The sequence below is a fragment of the Anser anser genome (assembly GCF_964211835.1).
Source record: "Anser anser genome assembly, chromosome: 5".
NCBI lineage: Eukaryota > Metazoa > Chordata > Aves > Anseriformes > Anatidae > Anser > Anser anser.
Window position 1 is genome coordinate 5,949,259 of NC_139725.1, and position 13,430 is coordinate 5,962,688.

At 36.0% G+C, this 13,430-nt stretch overlaps 1 protein-coding gene across 4 annotated transcripts in view; it reads right to left on the minus strand.

Moving 5' to 3' along the window:
• PIK3C2A (phosphatidylinositol-4-phosphate 3-kinase catalytic subunit type 2 alpha) overlaps nt 1-13,430 on the minus strand; it is a 49,633-nt gene that overhangs the window by 17,908 nt on the left and 18,295 nt on the right. For all 4 annotated transcript variants that reach the window (XM_083839608.1, XM_083839611.1, XM_083839609.1 and 1 more), the window contains exons 4-13: nt 12,080-12,237; nt 10,303-10,423; nt 9,532-9,643; nt 8,883-8,962; nt 8,714-8,777; nt 6,139-6,282; nt 3,975-4,017; nt 3,674-3,887; nt 3,466-3,588; nt 1,638-1,805 (exon numbers count right to left, since the gene is read on the minus strand). In XM_083839608.1, coding sequence (XP_083695734.1) covers nt 1,638-1,805; nt 3,466-3,588; nt 3,674-3,887; nt 3,975-4,017; nt 6,139-6,282; nt 8,714-8,777; nt 8,883-8,962; nt 9,532-9,643; nt 10,303-10,423; nt 12,080-12,237 — 1,227 coding nt within the window. The remainder of the gene's footprint in view (nt 1-1,637; nt 1,806-3,465; nt 3,589-3,673; nt 3,888-3,974; nt 4,018-6,138; nt 6,283-8,713; nt 8,778-8,882; nt 8,963-9,531; nt 9,644-10,302; nt 10,424-12,079; nt 12,238-13,430) is intronic.

Genomic DNA, 13,430 nt, shown 5'->3' on the forward strand with positions numbered 1-13,430 from the left:
TCAATGGCCAAGCTTTCAGTATATTTCAAGAAATGGTTTGGTATTCATATGTTTTAAAGAACAGTTCTTTATTTATGTAAATATTGATTAACTGGGAGTTTGTGGCACCAATAAAAATTACTAGATCATGCCACAAAGCGTAGCTGAACAGCTTCTTCTTTTTAAGAGTTTCTCAGTTTAATACACTTGCTATAGCCTTCTGTCTCATCCACAAGCAAAGATATTTTAAGCCACTCCACACACACTTCATCAGATGATTAGCATTTTGGAATATTCATCACTTAGTGATGAAAGTTTCAAGGAACAGGAAAGTGCAGGAACATTATCTGAGGAAAATTACAGTAGGCTTTTCATTCTTAGTGATATAAGAAGTTTAACAGGATCCAACAACCACATCTGAAGAAAGATCAGTTCAAACTAGAAGTACTCCGGAAGTGTAACAGGATTAAACAGAATTTTTAATTTTTATTTTTTAAAGAAACCCAGCTTTGAATCAAAAGGAACCACTTCAGAATATCCCGTGATCTCTATTACTCATATAGGTTAACAGGCAAAATGAGCCATTTCTGCTATGAAACTATACATGTATTTTAAAAGATACGTGTGTTTTAGAACAGTATTTTCATTCTCTTGCTGGCTTATTTATTGCCACCCTATTAACGAACGGGCTTAGAAATTTAAGAGTATTAAAATCAATCCATGCAAAAGATAAGATATTTAATCGAATTTAATTCTCTGATTTTGCTCCTGTATATGTAAACTTAATGAAACATGCAGCATTGATTATTTTACAGCCAAAGCAAAGATGCCTCTAAAGAATAATAGTACTTAGAAATACTGCAAACCTTGAATTAAAGGTATTTTAGTTACAACACAGAGCCATCGCCATATTTAGCTTTACAAAAAGAACTGGATGAAGAGTTATTCTTTCCTATCTTAATACAGTTTTAAGGTAAAAGGCCCTCTTACCTAGTGACATGGAAGGACAGTACATTAGTTACCTGCTGTCAGGATTCTGTTCTCTTTTGTATTGCACTAGACACTATTCCTCCTGAATCCATCACTCGCTGCCAATACTTTCTTTTGCAAGTTGCATTCTCTATCACTGTAGCTCATGAATTGGCTGAGAAGTGGCTGCCTGCACTTCATGTGCTAAAATATACATGAATGCCAACTGAACTATCTCTAGCCAATATGATATACTTTCAGAACTCATGAAATGCCACCCATCAAGACAACGCGCTCTCAGTGTAGAAGGGAGGCTTTCAGTTCAGCAGACAGTGACACCTGCAGATACTTTAACTGCATATGACTTATGCAGCAACAGATCCAGATCCAAATGTCAGTGAATTAATTCCTCAAAGGACCACTTGTGGTGGTGGTGTGCTTGCATCCTCAGCTGCTGCATACTTACAAACTGTTGCTGCTACCATGATCTCTTTTGGCCTACGTGACTATGGGCCATCCAATTGAATTTAACTGAAGATATTATTTCCATAACGATACAGTTGAAGATTCTTACCTTTGTTACTTCCTGCTACATTCAGCAGCAGAGAAGCAGTTTCTGTAGTTAGGTGTACTAAACTTTATACAGAATAAATCATGTTAACAAACTTACCCATATTTTGCATACTTACCGCCTAAAATCGAAAAGAGGTAGAGAAACCTGACCCAACATTTCTGGGCCCTTTCTCTGCTTATTTGAATCAGGAGAACTTCCACTACTTTGATTCAGAATTCCAAACAAAGTCAGACACAAGACTGATTCCAAAGGCAGTTGTGAAATCTGGATGGGGAAAATTATTCTATAAAATAAAAGTATTAAAGTAAGTCAGACATAGAAGGAAAAACAATTATTAGTAAATTACAGGCTTGTCATCCATATAATCTGTTGCTGCCTTTGGCTTTCAAAAAGGCAATTAACACTGAAGGACAAATGTTTCCGTGCAATTATATTTCACTCCACTATCTCCCACACCAATAGTTCATAAAAACTACCAAGTTACAATTCTGCACTGTAGATAGATTTAGAACAACCTTTTTAATATGCAGTAGAACAACCCTCTTTAATCTTTGTCTATTAAATCACATTCCTTGCTCAGAACTGCACAGTCCAGCATAACCAGTCTTCCCACTCTACTCACTACCAGGACACATACAATTCCATGTTAGCTGCCTCCTCATCTCTCAGATCTGACTGAAGAGGCAGCTGACAACAGTTTCCTGTCCCAATGTATTAATCTCTGAAGAACTACTGAAATTTAAATTCACCAGATGGTACAAACCCAGCACCCACACTGAAAGCAGCTGAGGAGCATACACCCCACTGGACAACTCAGATCGTTGTTTACAGTGTTTTCACTGCTTAAAGCGTTCTTTGATTTTCTGTAATTTTTTGAATTACATTTTGGTGCGGTATCACAGCACGCTACTAAGCCAGTTACAATATAAAAGACCACAATTGTACTAAGCAGCTTATAAGCAGTCTGTTTAACATCTTTCACTGTAATACACTATCACTTGTCAACAAAAGACCTGACAATTAATTCATTGCAATATCAGAAAAAAAAAAAAGTGGCCAGAGTACTCTCTGGAGGCATGTATTCCAGAACCTGAAACTTTCATTCCTGGCCTGAAATAATTTGTCACTGTAGACTTTTGGAGTATTCCTTGGAGTCCATTTCTGACCTTTAAAAATAGTCAGGAAAAGAGAAATAAGGAAACATGGGAGCTCATCTGACACCTCAGTTATGACAGGCTGCCTGGTAACTACAAAGTCAAAAAGAGTAACTTGTGTATAGATAATGAAAGACGTTTTCCCCTCTCAGATATCACCTGCCATCCTTTTTCTCTGCATGCCCCTGCTTCTTCCTTTTCTACCCTTTTCCCCTGCCCCATAAAAAGAGACCTAACTTTAGTAGCTCAAACCAGACATTCTCATATGCTATAGACAGATACTCTAAGCACTTATGCATCTGATCTCTTTATAGAAACAATCCTAAATTAGATTTATTAATTAGATACGAAGTTGTTGTGACATATTTGGAACAAAAAACTATTCAGCATTAATGTCAATAAAAGTCAGCTGCTTTTCCTCCCCATTTAGACAATCTGAGCACTGCTTAAAAGCAAGCTTTATTCATCCTTCTTCTTTAAGCAGTGCAAGCTGTTCCCATTACAAAGAATGCTATGACCTTCCCAACTCATTATAGTTGTATACTATAAATAAATTAGCACAGGGCGCTTGTCCAGAATTTCCATTCCCAGTTTTAAAACACAGGGCGAAATACCATTCAGAATAATATTTCTCATTTTGCTCTCCAGTCTCTTACACAGTTCTTTCAACACTTTGGAAGCAAGAGCTGATTCAATTAGTGTATTCAGCAGCCAGCTAGGTAGGTATTAGCTAAAACAAAGTATTTTGCAGAGGGGGGTGGTGCCGATTAGCATTCTAAAATCACTTACAGTTCATCCCATTTAATCAAGTAGAAGAAGTTCTTGTATGTGCCAACCTTCTTGGACTGAACAGGTTTGAACAGATCTTTTCCATTATGTGTCAGAGAACAAATCAAGTAGTATTTTTCATAACTGGACGAGGAAAAGAAAGTGAAGTAAACAAAAAGTAACTCCATAAAATAAAAAGGATGAATTTTACAACTAATGAATTACTTACTTTGCTACCCAACCAGGAAAAATTCCATGTGCAGCAAATACTGTGAACTGGAGATGTTCCGTGGCAGTCCATGCTTCCTTAGTACTCTTATCTTTCGGAGAAATCGCTGCCAAACTGCTGCTACATGAATTCATGTGGAGTTGCAGAAGGGCCTCAACTGCTCTTGTTAACTGGTCTATACTCACTTTCAGAGGGCTTTCAGGCTGTAGTGAACCTAATTTATAAGTTACCTTTAATGTGTATCTGCCTAAAATAACCACCTTAGAGCAATTTTCAGATAAAATTGAAGAACTTTACTCACCAGATGAACTCTTGCTAGGGTCATCGCCACATTTTAAGGATACCTACACATTAAGTTAGAATAAATTTCAGTAACAAGAAACCTATACTCATTTTCCATTGCCCTTAAAAACTATCTTCTCCAGAAATTACAAAACATCTCAATTAGGGCCATATCTGGGTTTACGCACCATACCTTTTATTCAATTTAAGTTCCCCAAGAGTTAACAGGCAGTGTCAATATTTCCACATCGTGTAGTAACTACTCACTAAGTTCAAAAGCTCATGTTTTGTCAAGTCACAACTATCCTGACATCCTTTATGAACTTTTAAAAGACAAGCTACGTTGGAATATTGCTTAGGATACTCTATCGTCCCCGAATAAAGAGGAAACTCAGGGCTGTTGTAGATGAAAGCAGAAGCCGGTAGCTCCATTATCGACAATTTAAGTCTAACAGCTGTTTTGTGGCATTTGTTCAGGCATCTTTGTATGCATAGTTACCATAAATTTTCTGAATTTAAAAAAAAAGGTTAACCTGAGGAAATTGAGGAGTAAGTACTGCCACTATCTGTTGTGTCTGCTTCTTGGTCTGCTAAAATGGAAGTCTAAACGTGATATGGTATCATAGCAATGTCTAGTCTCAACAAGGACACTGCTGCAGTCTACAGGTGACAAACAAATTATGGGAACTTACTCCCTTCAAATAAGAAAGGATTTCTTGCCAAATTCAACTTTGATAAAACTGTAACTTTTAATGAAAACTGAGCTGGTGATTTGAAAGCAAAACGTAATGAATTCCTTGACTTGCAGAATGAAAGCTCTCCTTACACCTTCTGTGCATTAACTGAGCACCTTGACAACATTAAGTTTCAACTGTCAAAAATTTCTGCTGAAAAAAAAAAAAAACCACAAAAAAACCAGAAACCTGGGGGGAGAGGGGTGTCAGGTAAGGGGATTGCATCTTTCTCCCCCCTCAGAAGAACTGCCATGTCTCCACCATACTTGAAGTAATCCAAGTACTTTGGATGACAGGATGCCAAACACTGGTGGAACAGCACTACAGATGTAATTCTCTGCTTGAGAATCTACTATTTTCTTTTACATGTTTGGCCAGAACATTGAACCACAAACCAATTACTAAAGAAAAAACACACACAAACAGTATCTTACAAAAGGTTTAGCTAGGTTTCTGAAAGCAATCCTTCGTATACATTGCCATTCAAGCCAGTTTTCATCGCAAGAAAATTGAAGGTTTTTACTGATAAAGAGGTACTTTTTCCAAATTCTGCTGGGATAGCATTTCTTGTGGAAGTTATTTTTACAATGCAGTCTAATTATTTGTATGGTTTTCTCCTACCAAAAACACAAACACTGGAGAAATACATGTTGTATTTCCCTAAGCTTTTACACCAATTTCCTGTATTCGTCTGCAAGAATTTTAGTGCTGGTGACAGCTATATTTATTCAGACTGTGCATTTTGCAAAAATTCAGCTCAGTATTCCAAATATATCAGTACATTGATGAAGCCAAAAAAAGCAAATAGAACAGCACAGGAATCACCACTCTCTCTAATACAACAGCAAGACAACAGAAATGGCATTACAAGGCTATTTAGCTTTTTTATTTGCATACTTTTTGCTTTAATGACTTTCTGACAAAGTGATGCGAGGCCAATTCTGCTCAAATTACCTGCTCATGGTAAGCCAGTTTTATCAAATTCTGCACTACTGGAGAAATTTTATTTTTGTCCATATGTTCAGGAATCCAGGAACATGGACTGCTAGAGTTTTTAAAACGTTGTTACTATTCACATAAATACTGCACAAAAAATACAACATGTGAATTCCTTATCTAAGTGTAACTGCATTGATTTCAGAGAGCATGAGCTAGCTGTCAGTTTCCCTGGTCAGATTTAACAGCATCTGCTGTGACTTTAAAACTAGGTTAAAGCTGCTGTTTGGAACAAGAAAGGATTCCAAGACCAAAGTGATTAATGCATTAATAGCAAATTGTTAAAATAAACTGATGTTACCAAATAAAAAAATCACCACCACCACCACCACCAAAAAACCATAACCCTGACTGTACTGTTGTCAATATTTGCAGCTACTGAAGATTATGAAATAATATTCATTGCTGTTAGAAAGCATACCTCAGAACGCAACTTATAGTGTTAAAGTTTACCTCGGTGTTTTTAGTCCTTGGAAGATTAACAGCCCTCCTTAGCTTCTTTACAGATTCCGTTATTGCAGGAGTCTCTACACCATCCAATGTAGAACAGATTTTTCTGACAGTCTTAATTAATTGATCTACTGCTTTATGCTGGTTCTGATAAGGAATGTATGAAAGAACAGATTGATCTGATCACAATTGTTCAACCCAGTGTTTCTTTAAACTTTTTTTTTAAATGAATTGCCAAGACAATTTTATTATGAGACCCACATCTCAATTACATGAAACTACGATGTAACAATGTGATTAAACAAAAAGCCTCAGTACTGAGAATTTTCTTGTAGCTCAGTTAGCAATGTCATATATCCAGGACTGGTACACATTCTAACACGGTGTCCCCAGAAACATGCGGTTTCCAATCATTTTTCCATTAAGTTCTGAGCAGGTAAGTGTTGTCTAATGAGATACTAAACTCAAATTCCCACATGACGTTTAAAAAAAGCGTAGTTAAAAAATATTCAATTAGTGTGAGGAAGGAATCATGCTAAAGCAGGAGCTTTTCAATTTCAGCCCTCTTAAACATGTAGATTCAAGATACACTTACACTACAGTATAACTTCCATAATGGAACATTTATCTTTTTGACTTCACTTTAACATATTGTTTGAAAAATGTTTGTTACAACTATTGCCTTGCATATTACAAAGCTTAAATAGTTCTTACAGATGAAGCAATGGCAAACTGCCATCTTGGAGAAGGAAAGGAAGGGAGATTGCACACTTATCTGGAATCTCCTAATATTGCCTTCCTCCTCCTCTTCAGAGAGAAGAAAAAAATACCTAATTTAAATCCAAAGAATCTTAGATTTTCTTTTAATATAAACAAAGTCTTCAAAATAACATCTCTTTACTTTTAAAAGGCTTAAAGTATAGGGACCTTTCACAATCACTTTTGAGCAGTTAGAGTAGGAGGAATTAGTATAATCTTCTCTTCTTAAGATGTAAACTGTTTCCCTATACCCCCCCCCACACACACCCTCTCTCCTCCAACATTTCTGCAAATGGATAGCAAAGCAGCCATTTGAATTAAAAAAACAAATGGGATTGGCAGTTACCTGGCAACAATTAACTTCGTCCTGGTTTGAAAATAACCATAAAAGTTGGAAGACATTGTAATATTTAAGCCTACTTCGAAAACTAACACTTTGAAGATAACAGCTGTTAGGCATATGAAAAGCAAGGTCTCCACTGTTATCTTCCTCACATGCTCTCAAATTAATAAAAATACAGTAGCTCACTTTTAAGATGTCCATAGATGTGAAATCAAAGGCTAAATACAAGTGATTTGCAGATGACTTCACTTTTACCCTGCTTCACTTTGATTAGCAAGATTCAGCTACTGAATACATACATAAATTCATTTCAGGAAGCATTAAAATTAAATGCAGTAACTGCTGATATTTGGACCTAGTCATTACCTACAAGATCCATCTCCCACCTTCAGAAATACTCTGTGGTTAGAGCAGAACCTAAGTGTGAATTCTGATGTTTTGCATTCCTCATCTCAGCCTGTGAAATTGCAGTTAAACAACCAAGCTGAGGCAGCTGCAAGAGCAAAGCAACAAAAACACCACTATCTCAAGGAGCACTAATATCTCATTATTCTACAACAAAACTGTGTTCAAAACTGCCCCTGAAAGTGTGGTGAATCACCAAAGGCATTAGAAAATCTTACGATTGAATGGTATTAAGGGGATATGTAAATAGCAGACAAAAGCTTGTTGAAACCTGCACTCCTGGAAAGGCAATAAAACAGACTTCATCACAATGTTTTTCATTTCCACCAAGGCACTCATTTTAAGACTCTTCCTTATAGAAACTGGTTAAGAAACATACTTCTTAAAGAAGCTATCTAAGGTTTCAGTCTCCAAGTTAAATTACTCTCAGGAGTTAAACTAAGACAGTCCTTCCAGAAATGAGCAAAGTAGGTTATCATCTTCAGCTACCTTTTGCATTCGGGAAATTACTCCAAATTATTTCACATCAACTTGTTTTAGATTATTTGTGATACAGTGAAATAGCCACTGATTTTGACATTGTATTTTAAATTAACTCAATAGCACAGAATAAGAAGCTATATAAGAATAATATGCTTCATATACATGAAGCATAACCAGCTTCGCTGTTCCAAAAATGCTTCACTTCTAACTCCCATTGTGCACAAGTATTACTGCTAACTTGTGTAAATTTTTGTTACTAATATACCCTTCATGAATAATAACTGACAGTCAAGACTCAGACCTTTTTCCCTATATTAATCTCTTCCAGCATTTTTGAGGAAAAGGTTTTGCATTCCAGGACTTGGAAGACACATTGATAGTTGTGATGATTAGGTAATGATTACTTTGCAAGAAAAGCTAGAAAGAAAACTGAAAAGCAATGCAAAAATCCATGATTCCAAATTTCATCTGACAGCTTGTTCAGGTCTTTAGTTTCCCCAAGACAAGAAAGTCTATTTCCTCCAACTATCTTATCTGTAAATGTTCTCATGCTACTTTTGGTTCAGCAATAATTTACAAAGAACTTACCTCATTTTTAAGAACTATTTCAATTTGCTTATGATAGACTTCAAGAAGCTCTTCAATAGAACACCTGCAAGAAATAGTAATTGTTGAATGCCACTGCAAGAGTGTAACATAACCTCAAGACAGAAATTCAGCAGTGCACTTGGTAATGAAAAAAACCACACAATATTACCTTATAATAGGTTCTCTGAAAGGCTTTTCTACCTTGTAGAGGTGTTTGGTTAGGTGTATGGGTGTTCTGTCATCTTCTTCCTGCAGTAAGATATTAGATATTCAGTCGAGTTCCCAACTTCCTGTAATTTCTAATACTGTTTTAGAAATCTCATTACTAATACCTGCGGAAGGGGAAGGACGCAAAGTGGTCTCTCAAAGACAAAAAGAAATAACTAACTGGTAGCCTAGGAAAGGTGTACACATTGACACGGGGGGAAAGCGGATAAACAGCGACGGAGTGCCTAACTCCACAAGCATCAAGTACTCTTTGTTCCCTCTTTGATGGTCAGATACCTACCTAACTGAACTCAAAAACTGTTCTCAACTTGGATTTAATGCTGACGTTTGCCACTTCTCTTTCAGACCTCAAGCTTAGTCCACGTGCTCACGCACATTTTCCAGTTACAATACTTGGTCTCAATAACAGACATTATCGATATTGAGGATATTTCACATACTCTTAGTACAGGAGAATACGATTTACAACACCGTACAGATTTACTTATTTGTTAATTAAACAAGACAGTTACACCTCAGATCCATCAACTCTGACAAACTCCCATACTCTTGAAGGTTTATATTGCTGCTGCATTTTAGGAGGTACTTACTGTTCGTGCCAGACCTCTGCATATTACGCTGTGAGTCACGAGCTGCAGTTTAATTTCTGTATCCCATTTCCGACAGTTCTGAATATATTCATGGCTTCCTACACAGTGCTTACTGTTAAACAAATGAAAGCTATAGTTATTTACACCAAAAATATTCAGTGTTTTTCAGGGATCTGACGTGGAATATTTAAGGCCACCTGTTGGGTTCACAATAAGAAAATGGTAAATCAATCTTCACATCAAACTTCTTGATACAGTTTTTCACTTCTGTGGAAGTTCTAGTATACTATTACAGATAGCTACATTTTTGCTAAAGGTCTTAACTACTACAGTTAACACTGAAAGCAAATATTCTAATCCAGAAAACCAATGGGGATTTGCAAGCCATTAGTTTTGAAAGAATTCAGATTATTTCAGATTAGAAATTGCCAGCAGATTTTTTTCCCCTGACTGTTGGGATTTAAAGAGCAGCTGAAAACTATAACATTCATCTACAGAAAAGATCTAGAAATCTGCATCTGAAAAAAAAACAAAACCCTGATGTCAACACAACAGATGGCAGATTAGAATAGACTTCTAGGAAGCTGTTAAGAACCTAATTTGCTGTATCCCACAGCAACTCTAAGGACTTCTGATCTTTGTGCAAAACATGCGTCTTCTACATTTTGAAGAGTTCTGCTCTCACACATTTAATCATTAAAAATATACTTGCCAATTACTGTGCCTTGAAAAAGTACGAAGTTAAACATTAATGAAAAAGAGTTTGCTTACTTCTGTAAAACTTCTTCTTGGCCACAGACCTTCAGGATATAGCTGCCAATGTCCACTTCACTCAAGTCATCATGCACCCAGCAAAGTGCCTGCATTATTATAAGCTCAACAGGGGAACTCACTGTTCAAAGAAATTACATCTACAAGTTAAATATAGGTGTATTGCAAATGAATTTAAGCATAGTTCACTAACAGGTTGTAGTTGTTCTTTATTTAAATTTATTTTTATACTCATAGAAGACTTATGCTTTTATATTCTCCTGAATTTCATCGTCTGAAATCTTCACGTTTTACCGCAAACAAAGGTATATTCTAAAGCCTGCCAGAAATGAATCAATCCTATTTAAATTATGATACAGTGTAGTCATTTGACTAAAAGTACGAAACCAGCTAATTTGCAACATGCTTTGCAGGAGTTTTTACATGAGAAAAGCGTGTTATTTTATTAATAAGATGGCCTTATTCAGCAAGTACTTCACACAATTAAGTGAAGCCAAAGCTTACAGAAGTTTAAAAATCATGATCTTAAAAGTTGAAGACAGAACTTTCCTATTTGTTCTGCTTTTGAGGAAATGAACGTCAGCTGTAGCAGAGGCAAGTCCTACTGACAGTTTTCTTTTCCCTTTCTACCTGTCTAAGGCAGTTTCCACATTGTACAGATCAGATCTCAGGAAGCATCACCAAGCTTTTGCAAACAGCAACTCCAATGCTTTTACACAAGGTGTCAGATGCTGGTTTGGAAGTAGTCTTTCCTTTCCACCCAGCAAACACAGAGCAAAAGAAATAATCTCAGCCCCCACATTTATTCCCTTACAGCCACTGACTGTCACTCAGGAAAAAAAAGTCATATGTTTTAACACAGAAGGTTTAAGTACAAAATGCTCCATACACCTCCCTACCTATTTTCTGATCATCTTTAAATCATCTGCCAAAAATATTAAATGCTTCGATATTCCCTAAAAACACTATATAAAGGCATTTTATTTTTTCAGCAGGACCCTCAGTGTTTTTTTGTTGTTTAGTAGTAGCAGTTATTTTATCACCAAGAGCTACCCGAAGTTGATGGCATCCAGGGTTACAGCCTTAATACAGACAGGCCATGCAGTGTTGACTGCACAGAATATGATTTTTTGTACAAGGCAAACCCAAAAATTCCGTTCCAAGATAATATGCTTGGTTACCCATGAACTTGGCCAGCTAGTTGCAGCACAACAAACTAGTATTACTTTAGTATTTATGTTCATAAGTACATATTGAACTTGCATGATAGCTAGCATAATTTCAGTATTTATTCTCAATTCCCAACAGCAATTTGTCTGAATTTCCAGATAACCTGAAATAGCTTTATTTCAGCATTCTAGCATACATTTGAATAAAAACTTGATGAAAGTTAAGAGCTTATTTCCCCTCTGCCCACCCCCCCAAATTACCATTAAGTAGGTAATTTGGTTTGTTAGGTCAAACACTAGAAAAGCTGGTTTTAATATTCCTAGTTTTGGATAGAACTGCGCTCCTGTTTAGCTGTTTTACTTTTTTTTTTTGAAAAAAAAACTACTTCGTTTTGTCAGCTTCTAAATATCTTCTGATAGATGGAGGCAGTGACCCACATTCAGGTTCTTTCTTCAATTACCTTTTTCACATTCCCCACAGACAATCCACGCACCTGAGACCCAGGGATTATAAAAACTGAAAGCCACTGGCCTAGACTGGGCATGCAGTCTCAGCCCACCATTCTAAGCCTTACAAGCAAGTTCCAGTTCAAAAAGTAGAAACATACCATCGCATGTAAAAGTTACTGGTTGCTGGAATCCTTGGATTTCTATAGAAACCTTGATACTGGCACTCTCCCCACTTATATTTCTTTGCAGCATGATTGGACTCAGCACATATCCTGGATTTGTTTGCTGATTAGCATATGGAAACTTGGTCCTCAGTCTGTAAATAGAAAGAGTTTATGAAGCATCGCAATGGCAAGTTTACGACTAAAGCAAAAGAACATTGTGATAACCACAAGCCAAAGCAGTAAAGAATGCCTATTGCTCTTACCTAAACTGTATACACAAAAACATTTAATTTTTCTACTCTCAACAGAACACTGCCCACAATAATTATATGTCAGTAGTTAGAGGGGAAAAAAATAGTTTTTAATTAGGCAGATTTTTCATATAGCTTAAAATACTTAATAGGTCAACGCTTACAGGACATACCCAGATTCTGTAGAAGCTTAGCTCTAAAACAGTTTTGAAAAAGCTAATCCACAACATTTGCCTAAAATTGAATTTTTAAAAAAAACAGGGTAATTTCTTTCATGTACAAAAGACCACAAAAACTCTTTACATGTTAAATTTGTGGAAGTCTAGATACTACTCAGAAGTTTAAATTAAGCCGTGGAATTTGACAAAGAGGCTTAAATTAGGGGAAAGGCTGTTCTTTACGACACAAACAACATAAAACATGTTCACCTAGTAATGAATAGACAGTACTGTGCTAACTGCTTTTTATCTTCCTTGGTATCTTATTTAAGAAATTCCACTACCCCATCAAAGCAGGAACAAATTTAGGGTTTGTATTTGTTTTTGTCAGATTTTTCTTAAAGAGCTCCACTTGTGGAAGAAAAAAAACAAACCAACCAACCAAACAAACAAAAAAAGGGTATTTAAGATTTAGAAAGCCATTTGAGTAATAGGATTTGCTGAGGTATATCAGTAAAGAAAAAGACCAAATTCTTTCCAAATAACTTATACTGAGAAACAGTAATATATAAGAAGGATATATATGCAGATACAAAAAATATTTTGAGAGTAAAAATAGAAAGTATTACAAACACAGGGAAAAAAATGAGAGGAAAATCTACAACTGTAGAAGGTCATAGGACCAAAAGAATAAAAAGGAGACAAAAATCACTCAGAAAACTTGATACTACTGAACACCTTAAGAATTTTGTTGCATTTTTGAAAACCATGCTAAAAACAGGAAAAACTGGAACAAGCAAATGGAAAAAAAAACACATACCAAAAACCTGCTTCATCAAGCAAAAATAACCCCAAAACCTAGGACTGGCCCTCTCAAACTGAAAACTTCTGACTGAATTTAATTTTTCCAATACAAAAGTAATAATGATTTATTTA